General features: G+C 33.8%; 1 protein-coding gene across 4 annotated transcripts in view; it reads left to right on the top strand.

The window, feature by feature from the left end:
• The window catches only part of LOC584048 (eyes absent homolog 1), an 88,120-nt gene that overhangs the window by 23,391 nt on the left and 44,457 nt on the right, over window positions 1-20,272 (top strand). For 3 of the 4 annotated variants that reach the window (XM_030982767.1, XM_003730033.3, XM_030982769.1), the window contains exons 2-3: window positions 1,826-1,950; window positions 15,181-15,256. In XM_030982767.1, the coding sequence (XP_030838627.1) occupies window positions 1,826-1,950; window positions 15,181-15,256 (201 nt within the window). Of the gene's footprint in view, window positions 1-1,825; window positions 1,951-15,180; window positions 15,257-15,600; window positions 16,125-20,272 lie in introns of those variants that run through there. The other variant, XM_011667844.2, reaches the window with a different exon arrangement.

Below are 20,272 nucleotides of genomic sequence, written 5' to 3' on the forward strand. Positions count from 1 at the left end.
TGATTCTTTCAGGTTTAGTAGAGCTGTCTAGCTTAAATCACCTTGATGGGGTTAGACCTTCCATTTAATGTGTAGATATAACACAGTAAATCATTGTTCTCTTCTCTTCACCGAGAGAGCTATACAACATGCCTGCAGTCTTTACCAAAGACTCAATGGAGAGTCTGAAAGTATAGCTTACATAATATATGAAGTGCATTTCTTGAAAAAGAGCTTTTGATAAAGTTTAAAGTCTATTATGCTCTACATTATCCTCACTCAAATAATCATATTGCTGAGACAGTACCTCTTTATTTAAATATAGTACTGTAATTTGAAAGTTAGAACAATGTAGGCTTAATTATATATATTTGTAATCTACCATGTATTGAAATTATTTGCAGTAGTCTTGGAATCTTTTTTAATTGGATTAAAACATGGTTGTTACAGTCTTAAGAGATTTCCTTTCAACGTTTGATATAGATATCTTGTTGTCATGGTAATATTTTTCCAAGTAATAACAGTGGTATTAAGAAAACCCAAATTAAGATGACAAGAACAGATAAAGGTTTGGGAATGAATGGGAAAAGTGCAATAGAAGTTCAAAGTATATCAATATTTGATTTTATGATAAGAGGCTTTAAGGGAGTGTGGTCAGGATATTATTTGCTTTAAAGGCTACAGTACTTCTTCTTCACTAAATAAATATTATTGCTGGCTATTAATAGATGGTTACTTTCAGATGTATTCATCACTGTATAGAAGATACCAGACCAACTTCATGAGTACAATTAGTAGATATTTAACATATTGGAATAGAACAAGTCAAGATTCAGACAGTTGAGAACTTAAGGTTTTATCATCTCACAACCAAGATATTGGTGATGTTAAAGAGACTGGACTTGAATTTAATAAATCCTTGTTTTCACACATTGTACATGTAATACCATTACACCTCTGAAACAAAAGTGACTAAAACTAATCAGAAATCATCAGCAAATCTATCTCTCCAGATTTACAATGGATTATAGATGGATATGTTTGTGTCTTCCCTTGGCCTTTAACTATTTAAGGAGTAATTCAGTTTAAGTCCAGTCACTCACAATATACATGCCCATATTAATATGCTTTCTGGTCACGAGTTCTTGCTTTGACAAGCAATTATCGAAAGAGAACATCATCAAATCGAAAGACTTGCTAACAGAATTAGAACACTAATGTAATCCCTGCTGTTATCTCTATGTAGTTTTCTTTTGGTCATACTCTGTTAAATCGGAACAAAAATCTAGTTTTTATTTTGATAGGATACATGGGGATATGTGGGGCGCACCATGTGGTATGAGATGTAGGTCGTGCTATAATGGTACAAACAGCAGGACAACTTCAAACTAGGTTAAGGCTGCTTTACTAATGGATCATTATTATAAGGTATTCCCCATTTCTATTACCCTTGTATCTTCAGTATTACAAGGCTCTGTCCAAGTGTCTGTAACAACAAGAAAAACAAAGATAGAAAAATAATATCATTTGAATTTAATGTTTCTTATACTTCAAATGTATTGTGTAACATGAAAGAGTATATTCTACAAATCTATTTCCTTGTTATACAGGGAATAAGGTTTAATAAAATGTTTTATTTTTTGTTATCTTTTGTTGTTTTACACTTCCTTTTTTAAAATTTTGTTTATTTGCATGCTGAATGATCTTGAAAATATCAAATACTAATGTATTTCTTACTCTAATTTTCAAGGAACCATCTGGTTTCAAAATGTTTTATTTTGGTTAATTATTGATTTAGTATTTAATCCAAGTTTTTACAAGTTTTTTTAAATTTTTTATTTTACAGGTCTCTCGAAATCCAGCAGCTGTCGAGTCCGCACAGCCAAGTATCTAATGCTAATGGGAGCTCTCCCCAGCATGCAAACTCACCTGATAGTAATAACTGCTCTGTGACTTCAAACGGCACCGACAGTAAGTTCTATTTCTCTCTACTCATATCTGTACATTTAACCAAATCAATATTCAATATTACATTCACAATTCTTAGTATTATATATAACAGTTATACTCTGTTTGCTTGGCAACTTGAAGTTTTCTGTGTGTTGGTTTACTTATAGCACATATTTTAAGCCTTTTTACAGTCCCATCCATGACTTATATCCATAGGTACTTTGTTTAATCATAAACTGACACAAAATACTTTGCTGAAACCATCAAATAAAAATGACTTTGAATGCATCACTTAGTTTTATTACCTATTTTGTTTTACCCAGTAAAACACCTAAATTTAGTTCTAAAAGTAAAACTGTTTTATTGAACTTTTAACCCTTTATACTTTCCAACCCAAAGTGACTTAATGAACACATTTAGATTTCCTCCTGTTTGTCCTTATCATTTAAAAAAATCAAATATCTTAATATCTTGTGATTGCCTTGTCGGTGGGGCTGGTGGTAGAGTGAGTCAGCTAGCATCAGCATACAGTCAGACAAGGTGTAGGAATAGAGTCCTTCCTAACACTCAACAAACCCTCCCTCGACTACATCTTTTTCCTCTATGTCAGTCATGCAGAACATGACCAGAAATTGTTCCTATTTCCTTGTCATTGATCCTGACTTTATGATCTCTAAATGGGCACCGTTTATTTTATTACTTTTGTCAGGCATGAACTGGGCTTGATTTATCACATGAGGTGATAAAATGCAATTTATTTTGGGATAAGTTTGACCATTTTAAATGATTTTGACTCGCCCTTCACCCCAAAGTGTTATCTGTGAGCATTCATGCGTAACGATAGCGGAATCGCTCTTATTTCGGTTCCGCTAAGGTTCCTTGTAAACCACGTTTTTCCCCTGACACACTCCAGAGCAGTTTGCAACTTGAACTTTTTAAAGTGACCCATTTCTAAAGAGTTGCATGATAAAGAAGTTGATAACAAATCTTTTGTTTTACAAGTTTATTATTTTGATTTAATCAAAGATCTGGCAAACGTTGTAAGGATGTGATAAATAAAATGCAGATATGGAAGCATTGTAAGGTGCATAGCAACGATCGGGCAACAATCCGAAGTAGGCTTTAAAGTGTGAATCGGTTCCAGATAGCACAGTTAATGGTTCAAGTATGAACAGGGCTGCATCCTACTCAGTACTCCTTGGTACACTGTTGAAGTATGAACGGCATTGGGGTGCTATAAGTCCATGCTACACTGAAGAGGAGAACATGAATGGGCAGAAAATAACAACAAGGCAACACAAATATAATCTGAGTTTTATAGAGGAAATGTCTCTACGGAGAAACACTTTACAGGTATGTGGCTATAGAACATTTATCATAGTGGGCATCACAAAAAATGATGATGGAAGAATGACACTTGTGTTTTGTGATTTTAGCCAGTATTAATGGAAGGCTTTGGTATTAACTGACACCCTATGACTGAGACCCTGAAGAAACGAGGGTTGGATATCCACTCTCTTTCCTTGATATTCTCTCTCACTCTCTCTTTGCTTAAGGTGAAAACATCTTTCCTTAATGAAAATATGCCACAAAACGGCATATTCAACCGAAAAAAAGGGGGGGGGGGGTGGTTTGTTCAAGTCTACTACAGCAAATAAGGCCGTCATAGAAAGATATCACGCCAGTCATTACAGTTGATCAGTAGTTTGATGTTAAAGTGAAATACATGACATACATAGATTTGTGGGTGTGTGTTTCAACCATTCTCATTGGAAAGAACAAATGCGGAAAGGGAAATGAAAATGGTAGGGGTGCAATTTCCTTAATGTGAAAGATACGTTGTTGGGGATGCAGTGTGTGGATACCGAATATTGAGTATCATGTTGTATAGTTACAGGGCATGAAACAGTATAAGAAACTAGGCAGAAACTCAGTCTGTACAGTAATACCAAAAGCTAGCAACTTGATGAGGATGACTTTTTTTTCCCCCTTAAAGCTTTATTTGAAGAGGAGAGAGGATTGAATGAAAAGAGAAACAGAAATTGCTTTGAGGAAGAGGAAGGGATGAACGATATATCAAGATCATATTTGTTGATTCAAACAGAAATCTCTCTCTCTCTCTTTACTTTTATTTCTTTAATTTGGTATGATGTCACTTTTCCACTTTCATACTCTTCCTCATGCACCTGTTTTTGTTATACTCAATATCTCAGTTTTCTCTATCTCCTCTCTCTCTTCATCTCTTTTTTTCATTCTCTCTCTTTGTCCGTCTGCCGCCATCTTTCTGCCCATCTCTCTCTCTCTCTCTCTCTCTTTCTGTCCCTCTCTTACCATTTTCTGTCGTTCTGTGATGCTCTGTCTGTCGCAATCTTTCCTTCCCTCCACCTCTATTTCTCTCTCTTTCTTTATTATAAGGCTTCCAGAGCACATGAATCTTCCATCCATATTTTGCTATGGTTTTCACTCAGGACCTGCCTCATTCTCACAATTTCCCTGTGCCATTCATGTTATAATATTGTATATAACTATATATATAGGTTTATAGCTTATGGTTGAGCGGCAAGGTACTATTACAAGACTTTTTGAATGCAGTGCAGCAGACAGCATAATTCTCATACCATCGATACGATTTGGAATTGATTATGAAAGGGAGATATATGTCTTTGATACACCACGTCTCATCCCAAACTAAGCCATGTATTAATAGCCTTATAGATATACAATGCGATAATTGTTGAATACACATTGAATATGAAGCCATGACTGCCTTTTGCTGTTTGACTGATGAAATCATCTAGATTGATGTAACAGACCTGATGGCAGGCAAACAAGATGAAATTGTCTGGTTAGGATGATATTTTCATGTTCTACAATCTACTATTTTTATTTCACATATTTATGATCTGCTGTGAATGTATCAGACCTGTGTTTCTCACCAATTTGTACCATGAACCTTCTGTGGAACATACCGCCGATTTGGAGCTCCATTCCCAGGTAGTCCAAACAGAAACCCAGGTTATGAACACACCCCTTTTGTTGTGAGATCAAGCGAGGGCAGGCTTAAAACACCAAGTAGAAGAAAACAAAGCGAGAATAACGACCCGATGAAGGATAGCTACCTAGGGAGGTTCTGGTTTAATGGAGCATTACAAGAAAAGGACGGGATTTAGATCAAAATTGTGTCAGATTCTTTAAGGGAAAGATTTGAAAGCCAAAATCGTGGGTGGAAAGAGGTGTATGCTCCTTCTCTGACATGAACAATTTTTTTGATTAATATTTCTAAACTTTGTCTTGATATGCAGATAATGGAGAAAATGTATCCTTGCTGTGACAGGGAGCCCTTTGGCATGTGATTTTTCCAATTAGATATATTGCTGCTTTCATAAAATTTTGATTCATGATTATTTTTAATTTATTTATAATGATTTCAGCATATTAATAGCAATGGCTGAAATATTGCAGCTGTAACATTTCACCTATACGTGACACATAGAGAGAAGGTGACCTACATCTAAACTCTACATTCCTCCGCTATTCAAACAGCATGGACACTTTCCACTCTATAATTTCACCAATTAGTTGCTTGAAGTTTAGAAATATAAGGAAATAAGACAGATAGTAGTTTTGATGCTTGCCATTCCAAAAATTGGTTTCTAATACAAATGCCCACCCTTTCATGTCTTCTCTTCTTTTCTCATTGACAACAGCTTCTGTACTGTTATAGTGATATTTTTAAACAATTATACCCAACGCTTACTTAGACTTCATAGCCATATAAAGTTACTCAAAAAGATTGAAAACATCAAATTTAGGTTTTGTTTTCTTTTTTGGTTGTACAATACTCAAAAGCTGAGAGTGATTCTTTGATATTATAATATCCCTATTTTCTACATTTCCAATCTCTATCTTTTGCATTACTAATCTTAGAGACAGAATTAAATTGTCTTATGTTTATCCTCAACATCTCGGTCAAGATATGAGAGTGTGGAAATAGAACCCCATATTAGATTGTTGATCAATTCAAATCTTGCTGCAGAGATCCCTGCTTATGCTGTATTCCAAAGTGTGTTTATGTTGTGTATTATTTATTTGTTATTTTTGTTTACTCCTTTATTGTTCTTTCATGACTACCCTCACCATAGGCCCTACTTCACCAACCTCCAAGACCACCAGTCTTTTACCCTATTTTTATCTTCTCTTAACTACGCCCAGACCTACCCAAAAGGACCGATCAGCCTTTTACCCTATTTTTGTCCTAACTACCCCACCAGCGTCTATGAGATCAATTAGTCTTTTTCCTGTTAATTCTCTCCTTTCCCTAACTACCCCATGCACCCCTTTGGGGGCCCCACCAACCCCCATGAACAATAAGTCTGTTACACCACACCTAGTGCCACCTCACCAATCACTTAACCAGCACTTGGTTTCAACTAGTCAGCTGTAACCATCATCTAAGTGTCGCTCTCTTTTAATAGTTGTGCATCTGTTTGAGTTAGGGTTTACTTTGAGCTTCTGTTGAGAGTGGTTATCACTCAACACATGTCCATCAGACAGACACAACACTTGATAATCTGGATGGTTTAACACAGAGAGAGGAGTTCCACCCTCATTCGACTGCCTCTCAGCATCATGCGTGCGCTTCTTTCCTGTTATATGAATTTTTGCTTGTATAAATAGAGACAAAAGGACCGATCTTTTGATGAAGAATGTCACATTATGCATTCATAATCAGTTCTAAAGCTAAGTCACTGCAGACTCTTTATATTATGCAGGGTTCACAATTTCATATGAAACACATGAAAACCATCAGGGACTTTGAATATTTATGACAATATGATTCAAAGTGATATTGCACAAAAGAATCATGCAATAATCTAGTTTTATTTATTTTAGTTATCACAAAAACTTTTTTTTAGAATTGCTTAATATCACAATTAATAATGATAATAATAATCCAGATTTATTTAGCGCTTATTAGGAGATACCCTCTCTCGGCGCTTTACAGATCTTATTACCCTGATCATCGGATTCATTCACTGACAATTTGCACCATCTCTACTACTCCCTGGGGAGTTTTCCTATCATATGGTAACTGTGCGGGCATAAATGGCAATTACTAACACGATGGCTTTCATCATCCTACCAGGTCCTCATTTCTCTCTTGGGTATTAGTTTGATTCTATATTTCTTTGTCCTTATACCAATTTTAGGTTTTTCATTGGCATCTACCATCACATATATATCTTTGTCTTCATGTAGTATTTTCATCGTCTATTCTCTTTTTTTAATTCAAAATTTCTTTCACAAACAGATACCTTTATGTTTTTATCAAATTTATGCTAATGAGATATGTACCATTGAATCACACTCTATTGTAGCTCTAATACAAAGACATTCTAGTGGATGTGAAGGTGTGTGTTTATCATTAATAATGCTGGCAGAGAGAGAGAGAGAGAGAGAGAGAGAAGGGCGGGGTGGTGGAGTGAGAGCTAATATTTACACATTTTGTGGACAATTTTAATAAAGTGAAAATGTGTCATTCTTGGGTGAAAGGGTCTCCTGTTTGTATGCTATTTCTACACTATTTTATTGTAACAAGAAATATTGGATTTTATTGATCTGTTTCTGTCGTAATACATTAAGATATTCATGAAGTATAAAGAGAGAGAGGGAGGGAAAAGTAGCCTAGCAAAGAGCGAGTTGAGCCACATAAGGAACACGGCAAAATCACAAAAGGTATAAGGTATTATCAATAAGAAATCATTTTAAAAGAATATACATGTATATGTATTGCATAGATCCACATTTCTATTTTTTAAGATGACAATATAGAGAGCTAGGATCTACCCTATTCCTTTGTTTAGATGTATAAATACCAAACTTGTCACCCCAAAGAATAAGTGAAGGTATGCTGATAGATGAGATCTATTCCTGCCTCTTGATATGCAATATTCTTTACAAAAGTGTACAAGAGATATATAAGCGAAGATATCCTTTTCATAATGTAATGCATTTTAGCATGACATGGGCCCAGCTATCAGATAATGTGACGTACCAGGTGAACTTGTACATGTAGCACGCAGCAAGCTTTAGTTAGAAATATTTTTGAACTCAATGACAAAACCTTTACTTTTCTATGTGGAAAAATCATAGCTGAAAAGTTGAAAATCATAATTAACGATAAATATATAACGGGAACAGTTGTAACTCATTTATTGAAAAATACAAAAATATTGCAGTTGACAAACCTATTTCTTTTATGCAAAACATTAACCCCAGAAGACCAACAACTCATATGATGCAATATGCATTCTGGCAATTGTAGTACAAAAGAGGTTAGCTTGTGAATGAAATGAAACAAAGCATTACATAAGGAAAGATAGGATAAACAGTCTACAAAGCAATGCAATGTACAGCTAGGAAAGAAGGAACAACAAAATATATGAAAATACATCAGGAAAGATAGGAAACCAGTGAGAGAAAGAAGGAACGAGGAAAAAAACAAATTAGAGAGGAGGAGATCTTGAGAGAAGGGTGGAGACTGAAGACGCGAATGTAGACGCGAATGTAGACATGTGGAGCTCTCCATCTAGAATACACTATAGGAAAACATATTTGAAGTCTAGCAAAATTTCCTTTTTAGAGAAATCATATTTTAGACAAATGAAATATATTAACTACTTGCTGACACTAATGTGGGTGGGAATGGTCTAATGTTTGAAATGTGTTACAATGAGATATAGGCCTAGACGTTGAAGAGGAATCTTTTTCAGTTGAACTAGAAGTTAGATAAGATGAAGATAGAAAGGTTAGGTTAGATGAGTTATCTTCCTGTCTCTTTACAAGCCAAGTCTGTAGAAATATCAATACATCAATCAACATTGTGGCCTCAATATAGCTCTATTTCTTGTTATTCTCTGTTCCCTTTCAAGGCATTTCACTGGGCATGAAAGTGATTTTTTTTCAGACCCCCCCCCCCCTCTCTCTTCTCTCCATCTTGATGTCTCGTTCTCTCTATCTGTCTCTTAATATAAATACATCATTTCCTCTCTTTCTTCCCTGATCCCTAGCTCATCTCTCCTCCCTTTCCCTTCCTATCTCCTGTCTTATACTCTCTTTTTTGTCTAGAAAATTCTTCTGTGCTCTCACTTTTCTATCTTTCAAATTGAAATTGAAATTGAAAATGAAATTAAGTATTTATTGTCCACTCAAGATATTTTTTTCACTAATAAAAGTTTACAGAGATCAATTAGAGAAAGAATCATAATCATATACAGTTACAATATAAGTAAACTAAATTCATAACAGCTAGTGTTGGATAAGGTACATTAAATATGTTTTGTATGATGAGGATGAAGACCTTTATGTTTTTTTGTCTCTCTCTCTCTCTCTTTCACGCCCCCTCCCCCCCATCTTCATCTTTCTCAATCACATTTTCTCTTCAATCGTCATATATAACCTGTAGGCAAAGAAAGTTTATCATTCTCCCCCACCCCTTCCTTGTTGTCATGGTAACAAACCCTGATTGAACCCTAACATCCCAACTCAGAGTCTGACTCTCTCTCTCCCTCATCTCTCTCTCTCTCTCTCTCTCTCTCTCTCTCACACACACACACACACACACACACATCTCTATATCTCTCTCTCTCTCTATATTTCTCTCTCTCCCTCTTTCACTCTTTCTCGCTGTCTTACTTTTTTTCACTGACATTCATCATTCATTTGCTTTTCCTATATATGAATCTTTATTTTATGTTAGCTTTCTTTGAATTTCAAACATAGATCCATGTAGTTCATCTTGTATTACATTTTATTTCAGTTTTGCTGGTTGCTTAAAGGAAATATAAGCAAAAGTTTAATGCAGCTACACATTGTCTTAACCATTAGGTCTAGTCCTTCTCTACTTCACTATTTCATTCTTTGTCAATGTTTGACTTTTTCCCTCCTGAGTTTCGTTGGTGCATCTCTTTTTTCAATCTTAGTGGGGTGCAAAGCAGGTGAGAACAGGTGGAATGTAGTCACATTCCTGAATGTAATCTCAACTCTCTCCTTTAATTCACTTCTTTCTAACTCATTTATCTCGATTTTTCACACCCCTTCTCTCTGTGTCCATCCATTTTTCTGACCTCAATTCTTAATTTCTTGTTGTTGTGCAGTTGCTACAACATTTGTTTTTTGCCACTCCATCCTTAATCTACAATCTTTTACATCATCTTATTTTATCATTTCAAACACTGCAGTGAAGGGATGATATATGCCTACTAGACAAGATGATATGATATAGTATCAATGAATAATTCCTGGTATTGGATCCTGATTATAGAGTTTGGTAACGTGTCCTTTCATACTGTATGATGTACTGTAGTGCTTTAATACTTGAGTTCAGCAGTTTCTTTTGTAGTGAATTAAGCACATGTATGCAGACTTTTTACTACCACTCGTAACTGTTATACCCAAGTCAAACTTCATTATTTAGTTTCTCCTGGTATTCTATTTAGATTGGAAGTTCTATTTTTGTCTATGGAATGACAACATTATGACTTGTGTGTTATGGCATTGAATAGATGATGCGGCAGATTATATCATATTTCAAAATATTGTTTGACAACTTTCCTGGCTGTATTAAGGCATGATCATGGGTATGGACAATTTTGGAAATTCATCATGTTCTTGTTGCCTCATAGACAAATTTGTGAAATAAAAAACAATTTTTCAAAGTCAAGTTGAATAATGCTGATTTCCTATCCTGTCAAGTCATTTTACAATGAAGTTCTAAAAGCAAAAACAATTGTGGAAATTTAATGATTTTAAAGTTATTTTATCACATCCAAAAGGAAATTTACTTGTTAGAATTACAATTTGTGGAAATATAATTTTTACACATTCTGTAGAAGAATTTCAAATCTGCTAACTTATTTTAATCCTGATTTGACCACCTAAGGTTTACGTTTTGTTTCAAATGGTCAAAACCAAATGAGTTTATAACTTTATACACACTGTATTTGATGAACAGCAGAATTGATATGGAATGAAAAATTCTTTCGACAGCCTGTGGATCATTTAGATCCATGTAGGTCATCTATACAACTGTTACAAATACTGTCAAGAAAATCACAATTATAATTTGTCTCATTTGATTATTAGGTACAGAGTTCATGAGGAGCTGACACACTATTTAATCATTTGGGAAATCCAAAGGCCCATATTCTACTTAATTTTAAACATGACGTTGGATTTAAGATTTTTTTGAAAATGGGGTTTAACAAGGTTTCTCTGTTGCTTTTTTAAAATGTGACTTTAGACACAGTGTCATGTTTAACTGAATAAGGAAATTACAGAACAAATTTTTAGGGATTTAAAATAAGAAAAAAATATCTGAAAACCTGATTTTCTTCAAGTGCCTTTAGAAAGTGAACTAAAAATGCAGAGACATATTAAAGAGAAATGTTTTACTTACAAAACAATAATCTTTTTAATGAGAACTCTTTACTTTGTTTGTAAAACCCCTTTGGTACCATAAATGTATAATCATTACAATTACTTTCATATTTTACGAAAAAGAAGGAAGAAATTGTAAGGAGTACCTTTAAATTTATATTTGTGTAGCATACAGACCTACCCTGACATGTACGTAATGGCCCATGCAAACTTCTTTCTTCCTCACTCTCTAAACACATCAATAATTTCACTCTCAATCAAAATTTCTTCCATCTAATAAATTGACACTCTTTTCACAGACATAAAACAAACACATGCGGAGAGAGGCAGGTTGATTTGTAGATAGAGAGCGGGGGACTGTTGTATTTGAAATTAATAAAAATGTGGTAGTTTTAATTCAAGTATGCAGGGTACAAAGATGATATTTTATGAGAATGAAACTAACAAAATGCTTAGAATTTGTATATGTTATCATTATCATTATCATTACTTTGTCATGGTAGAGAATAGCTTGAAACACTTTAATATCATGAGATTAATCCACATTGTTACATTATATATTTGAACATCCCAGCACATATGTGCATTACGTCGTCTAGATTAAACAGACAAAGAAATTTCTGTTTTATTTGAAGAATAACAAATCGGAAGGGAAAAAATATTTGTAAATACTAAGGAGTAGATAGGGAGCTGACAGTTTGGAGACAGGAACTAATGGGAAGAACTAAAACAGAGCTTTATTCTTATTTTACTGTTGCATTTTCTTCCAAACCCTAAAAATTGATGATGTAAGTCTGAGAAAAGACAGTGTGCATATATACGTATTGACATTCCATCAAGTTGCTATTGACATTGATTTTTAGCCAAGTGTTATCATACTTTAATTGTGTTTGTTTTATGAAGCACTCAATGTTTGCTATGCACACTCTCTTAGATTTTATGAAATTGCAATTGAAAAGGAAAATTGGTTGTGGATAGGACGTACATACCATCTGTCTAGAATAATGAACCAAAGTTGTCTCTTAACATATTTTTTCATTAAGTATCGCTTTCATTCATTTCTATGCATTAAGAAAGATATTCAATAAAATTGTCATTTTATAGAAATTCATTGAATGGCAGATAATACTTGAAGTTGGCATAGACAATGTGTGCATAAAGGATTCCCCTCTTTAATGCATTATGGGAAATTGTTTAAACTGGATATGTTGCAGATGTGAGCAGAATAAATAACATTTAAATGTAGGGCCTACTAACATAACACTGCTTTTCTATATAAGCTACAATTTTGAATGATTGTGTTAGTGATATTTCTTTCAATTTCTAACTCTTTCCCGCTCTTACCAAGTGGGTTTATCCTACTAATCAAATGTATTCAATCAACAGCTATATTTGCTATTATTAATATCATCATTAGTAGCAGTAGCAGTAGCAGTAGCAGTAGTAGCAGTGGCAGTAACAGTAGCAGTAGTAGTATCAGAAGCAGTAGTAGTAGTAGCAGTAGCAGTAGCAGTAACAGTAGCAGTAGTAGTATCAGAAGCAGCAGCAGCAGCAGCAGCAGCAGCAGCAGCAGCAGCAGCAGCAGCAGCAGCAGCAGTAGCAGTAGTAGTAGTAGTAGTAGTAGTAGTAGTATTCTGGTAGCTGTTGTTGTTGTTATTATAATTATTATTATTATTGTATAATGATTTGATTTCTAATCATCTGTATGTGTTTGTCCAGTTAAAAGTGAGCCCCTTAGTGTGCTCCCAATGGGTCCTGATAGTAGATATGCACCCTCTATAGAAACACTTCCAGGTGAGCGGGCAATCTCAAATCTCTTCTCATCAGTTTACCCCCACTCAAATTAACAGCATACATTATTTGCATGTTCTTTCTTTGAATTTTATTTAATATACACCCATGCATCTATTTTAATCTATATTCATTGGTTTGTTGGTGATAGCTTTCAAATAATACAAACACCCAAAGTATCTTGTCTAACTCTGTAAACTATAATTGAATTCTTTAGAACTTCTGTTTCCCAGACTAAAGAGTAAAGACAATATGAAAAACCTTGAATATATCAATATTCTTCCATTTTAGTAGTGATGCCAAGCTACTGTTAATTCAATCAAGTAGCAATCTATTGCAAATATACCAAGTGAAATATTTATTTTATAAAGTATGCCAGTATACCCTATATATACTCAAGTGGTAATCAAGAGGCTATATTTTCACTCAGAATTTCTGAAAAAAGGACTGTTTCCTTCTGATAAAAACTGTGTCTAGAATCTTTACTTATCTGAATGAATAATGGAATGTTTATTATGATACATATTTAATGAGCACTGTTTTTATGACCCAAGAAGCTTTCCTTATGAAATAAACAAATAATTAATGCTTGACATAATCCAATCCATCCATGAAATCATAACTAGGGTATGTGACTGAAAACATAGGGAAAGTGGTCTGACTCACCTTCATGTGTAGTGAAGAAGAACAGATGAGTGACATATTATTGTGTAAATGACTTTTAATTTACCAACACAATGGATTTTGCAGATGCTTCTGCATGCCTAATATATTTACTACTAAGTGCCCAGTGTGTGTAGACCTTAACCATGTTTGTTTGTCATCTCAAGTAGTTTAAATCAACCATTTATTCATTCTGAATTTACAATCCATTAATAAAGTTAAGTTGCAGACATACATGTATTCTTGAACATTAACACCTCAGTGTCTTTTCCATCAAAGTCTTTTTCTATGGGTGAATTGTGATACCAGTAATTGTTTTCAAAACTGTTCAAAAATATACCATGAAAAGTTTTAATCACTCACATATTGTAATTGCGTTTGTAATACTTACATGTGATTGTTTGCAGCATTGCAGAATGAAGAATCATTTGGATGCTGCTGCCATTTTCTCAATATTAATTGCTAGTGAAAGTAAAAATATTTATGTATGTAATTAAAATTTATTGTAAATGTAATAAAACTGGCCATTAGCTACCCATCAGCTACTGCTCATGGACAGTTTTCTATCTTGTCAATTAAAAGAAGCCTCATGATATGAAAGTTTATCAGTACTTCTGAAATGTTTTTATCAAAGGCTTGTGTATTAGAGATGTGTAATAAGAACTATGTCATCTCATGAATAAACATTATTATATAAAAGAACAATCAAAGCCAGAAAACCATTTTGCAGAATGTTGTAAGTTAGCTTTTCATTCATAAGAAATGCAAGTGCAAAATTTCATGAAGATTTTCAAAAAATTGATTGAAGACTCTCATATATAGTTAGAACATTGTTACAGGAATCATTGAATATCAATATTAAATGGAAGTTACTTTGTGATTATATACATAAGTATGACCTTTTTCAAAAATTTGTTTTGAAATATAAAAAGAAAACAAAAGGATATCACACATAACCTGTAGATCTACTATGAACTTATAATAAGTCAATCATTTGCAGTGTTTGTTGGTGTTGTGTGCATGTGATTTGAACCTTTAAAAAAAAAAAAAATTTTGTTAGAATTTGAAAAATCAAATATCCTTTTCCTCTTTTGATATGATGATATGTGATGAGAGTCATACATAACAAGGTCATTTTAGTCTCTTTGAAGTTGAACTTGATTTTGCCCCAGAGTAAGTCACTTTGAATATGATTGTAAAAATCAAAGAAACATTTGGTTAAAAACTACAAGAGCACACTTTAACAAAATTGAGCATTTTATTTGATGGTGCATATTCAGATTCTCTCTCTCTCTCTCTCTTTTAAAATCATATCGCAGTAGTTTAAAAAATGTCATTTTATTTTTGTATTTATTATAGGGTCAAGTTCGGGTCAAAGTTCATTGGACATGAACCTTCGTCAGCCCAAGTCCGAGTTCCCTTCTCAGTATTACAGGTAAGCTTGATTATCTCTCACACATAAGCCATAATGATTTCACTATTTCAAATGTAAACATATGACAAATTAATGTACAGCTTTCTTGGTTTCTTAAACATATCATATCATATTTTTGGTAGCTAACGATTTAGTGGAAGGAATATATTACATATTATATACCTCTCTTTAGAAATATAGCCATATGATTGGTCAAAATTGGAGTCGTGATTTTAGCCATTCCCGTAAAGAAACAAGGGTAGTTGTCCTGTTTTAAAAAAATATAACAAATGGGGGGGGGGGGGGGGGGGGGGGGTGATGGTGGAGTTGTCTGGGGTGACAGTCCATAAGGAAATAAGGAAATTCTTCCTGTCATGTTTGAAAACATAAATATTCATAAATGGTATGCAAATGGGGCATCACCTGATCACCACTTCACGACATGAATATGTACGAGTTGTATGCAAATATTTTCATCACCTCATTCGCCACTTCAAACCATGTCAGGTCATGACCCTTGCCTTTTTATGAACAAGAAGGAAAAAAATTAACTTGACAAAAATGAGGGAGAAAAAAGGTGAAAGATAGGAGATACTGTATTTCCTCGATGGTAGAGAGAAGGTTTGTTTTTAGGCTGGTGGGTAGGTTGGCTTGGTAGGTAAGATTTCTCAAGAGAGACCATCGAGAGTCCTGATCAACCAGAAATGCGGGCATTTGTCTTCAGATATCACTTTCCTTTGATTACACTCCTGTGACGGTGGCGTGGCCATCTATTGAACACACTGTACAATCTTACTAGTGCCTGCCTATGAGAGCTTAATCTGGAACTAATTGTTTAATTTTCCATGATGTGCGCTGTAAGGATTAATACCTTAGCTGCATTAGACAGGTGAGTAGAAGGAATAGATGCTAGCTGTCTGATAGAAATAAATCTGGATTAGCTAATTATGAGAGGTGGTGGTAATCCACACCGATGGTCTCTGTTACATAATCCTATCATTTGATATGAGTATGAGAGGCAAGGCCGGGCTAGCTAGCTGGCTTGTAAACCATCCACACCCGACAGTCTATTAACACTTCTCTCTTACAGATTAGTATAGTAGAGAAATGAGAAACTGATCGCTTGATACCCGTTAGGAATTCAGCAAGGATTTCACACCAGCCTTTCACAGGGTTGTCTTTAGAAATTAGTCATATTGAGTAGCCAGACAGTCGTATGAATTACCAATCAAATTAATTTCTGATTGTTTTTTATGGATAAATTTCTCCCATTTTTTCTCTCGCTATATTTACTTGTGGTGGTTTGAAATTGAAATAGACAATGCTCTTTAGATTACAGTGATTATTGTGCAGGATTGCATAAAGCAGCAAAATGAACAATTCATATTTTTAGTCATTGCGCAAAGGGTTGTTTATTTTATCAGAAACTTGATTTTAAGTTATGTTGGAAGATCTTATTGTATATTGCCACCTAATACTTTTTACATTTCTATACAAGAAAACTAATAGTAATAATAATAATAATAATAATTAGAATGATAATAATGACAATATTAATGATATATCTTGTTTTCCCAGGGTAGCCTCATCAGTATTAATACTGTTTCTTGAGGGCCCTATAATCATATTGGCATTGTTTATGATAGTAGTTTTCATACTAAATTAGGAATAACCTATAACTCATAGATCTCGTCAAAAAAAGGGTGATTTTAAAATATAATATATAATTCTGTTTTCATCACCTTTCGAACCTTTTTAACATATAAATTCAAAATTAGTATACATTTATTTTTTCGAATTTCAGCTGTCCTAGGTTAACTAGGACTTTCATTCTACTAGTACTTTTGAGAAATTAAGGACTCGATATTACATTAATTATAGACTTGAAAATGTTCGTGCAGTTTATCATGATCTGCTTGTGAAGTGATTTAAAGATAGTGCATTTATTGATCTCTGCAATTAAAATTGTAGTGTGCTCATATTTCTTATTTAAAGACATTTTATTTATGAATTCCATCATCTTTAAATCGATCCTAATGAGTATGATAATTTGCTGCTTTGTTCACAGAAATATATTATTTAACATTTAACAGAGAACCTTGGTATTAATTAAGTGATAAAAAACATCAAACAAAGAAACAAAGAAAAGGCAAAAGTAAAAAAGAGAAAAATCCTAAAGACAGTAAAAGCAAGCAAATTTAATATTATGCAGTGTTGAGAAACAAAAAAAATTGTCAGTGCTTGTGTTTTCCTGATTTCATTGGCATATGCTTTAGAAAACAAAGTGTGAGAATTGATACCTTTTTTGTTGGTACATTGAAGAAGAAAAAAAGAGTCTATTCTGTGCTCATTTTATTGTTTCTCTTGCTGATTATAAAACATTTTAGAGGGACTGGTTTTGCTTCATATCTCTTTTAATTTTAAAATGTTTAAGATGGAATTTTATATCAAAGTGATCTCCCATTTCAAATCCTCCCCACCAAAAAATAAACAACAACAACCCCAAGAAATGAAAATGGTCCTTTTCCCACATTTTAAAATATATGATAGGAAGTAGTTATTGTGAAAGCTGTGGTCCATTTGTTGGTAGAGGATGTATTAAAGGTGGATGTATTTTTTTCCTGTGTGGTTGATGATATATCCGGTGAATGGGGATATGAACACCTCCACCCTTCCTGTGTCTTTACATAATTATTCAGCTTCAAAACAGGAAGCTAAAATAATACTATCATCAAACAATTTTTAAGGAGTCACAAGTTCTAAGGAAAAACAAATCCTGAAAAATAAGCTTAATTGTGCAAAGGGAGAATGTTTTGCTATTACTTCACATCAGTATTACATACTTGTGGAGAGAGGGAAGATATTCATATTTTGAATAAATGTGATAACTATTATTTATTGATATTTTCATTCTATTTGCACGATGTTCCTATGGTGTCTCCATCATCAGATTCTGATTTATTTTGTACTATTTAAGATGTCAATGGCATCTCTGAATCAAACTTCTAGGAAGACAACTTTAATTTTCTTTAAATAATGGCTGAAAGGAAGGTTATTAGATTGATCATTCAACCTCAAAAGGTACAATCTAATGGGTTTTTTTCATCTCTTAAGTGAAACCTGTATTTTAAAGTGGTAATGGAAAGTGTTGATGAAGTGTTCCAATCTATAATTTCTCTCTTACATTTCTTTATTCTTATGTTTGGCTACACATCAATATGACTGTAGTTAGTTCATTCTTTTGAGAAAGCAATTACGTCAGATTTTGTATTTTGTTTTTCACAACATTTCAGACTTAAAAAAAAATCAATAATTTAATATATTGGAAGGACATGCATCTAGGAGTGGAGAGGAGTCCTTTGCAATACTTTGGTGCCCCCTCCCTTCCCATTTTATGTAATCTGATTTTTTTTTTGTAGGTATCTCTTATTTTTTTCCTTTTTAAAGATGATGCATTTAGTTTATGTTTTTTTTTTTTGTGTGTGTGGGGGGGGGGGGGGGGGATGATAAGTTGCCTTGAATTTGGGTAGAGGTAAAAAGATGTTTTAAGTTCAGTTTGGGCTTGAGATATTGAACCTTATAGTATAAATGATAATGAAAATTGATGAATTGGAAAGTACAATGAATAAGCATCAACAGGAAGTCATCTTAACAAAATGTTTGAGATTGAGATTGACAAAAGTTAGCAACTCTTATTAGCTAATAATCTATCACAGTCAAAAGAAAAAACTAGAAAATGAAAGAAAAGTTTGAACAAATTAGTGAAAGCAATACTGATTGGATATCAAGAAGTTTCCGTGTCATGCCACGAGACTTCCGAACACCTGATCTGACCAAGAGGAAGTTTACAAGTTTAGAAGGAAACTGTGGTACCTGACCAATCAAAAGATCTCTTCAGCTTGTTTGTTTTTAGGGGTTTTTAGTCAAGAAGGGAAGTGAGACGATCTTGATTATAATGCAATGTTCTTAGGTTATAGGTCATTGTCTTCATTGTGTCACATGTGATGCTAAGTTTCACAAATAAGTGCAACTTCTATTGTAAAGAATGCAAATTTATCTAAAATAAAAGTAGATTCATATTGCATAAGAATTTTTTTCAAATAAATTCAAGTTACTGGCAAAAGCTGTCAGCTTATCTGAAGAATTATTAAAATAGGTAAACTCTAGCAAGCAAGGACTAGTCAAATTGTGTTGGATTATGAACCATTTTTATTTTAGCTGTGTTCATGAGATTTCTGTGGTTAACACGTAATAACATACCGGTACTTTTGTCATGTCTTCATACATTTGCTATGTATTCGGTAAACCTTACTTTTATTTTTACACATGATACAAAAGTTTACTGAGAAAAAGATCAGTCATTGTGATAAACTGGAAATGTGAGGAACTTCTCCCCAAAAAGGAGAGTAGCCGCATTCACACTGTAAGCAAAAATGGTTGATTTTTCTCACATTATGTGGTTTATATCGGTACTACTAGCAAACAGGACGTAAAACAGAAATACAAAAATTCACCACTGAAATGTGGTATTTTTGAAACTCCTGCCAAAATTTCACTGATTTTGGCAGTGTAAATGCCCGCTCTCAAAACTTTAGTTTGATTTTGTATTTTGGTCATGTGACTCTCCTCCTGGTTTTCGTGTGATCGCATGCAAAGCAGAGACAAGTCACGCATGCGCATTACTTGTTGAAAATTTAAATGAGCAAACACCAACATTCTTTTAAAGATAAAGACCAGTAATGGTCATGCGATTGTATTGTGAAAGAAACGTTGTGGAATCGATCAGAAAAGGTTGATTATCTAGCATTGGTGTGTACTGCAAGGTTATGGAATCATCAAAATGATAAGAAATTTGGCCTAGTCTTCGTAAAGTTACAAGCACTGTACGCAGAAAGATGTTTATGGGACTACGCACACGTGCGCGACACATGCGTTTATCTCAAACACACCAATAGATAAACTAATTTACCAAATATATCAATTAGTAAGCGGTTTCCCGGCAAAAATTGTATCATCATGTATTTGTCAAAAATTACT

Source organism: Strongylocentrotus purpuratus, unplaced genomic scaffold, assembly GCF_000002235.5.
Source record: "Strongylocentrotus purpuratus isolate Spur 01 unplaced genomic scaffold, Spur_5.0 spur5_scaffold_13, whole genome shotgun sequence".
Lineage (NCBI taxonomy): Eukaryota > Metazoa > Echinodermata > Echinoidea > Camarodonta > Strongylocentrotidae > Strongylocentrotus > Strongylocentrotus purpuratus.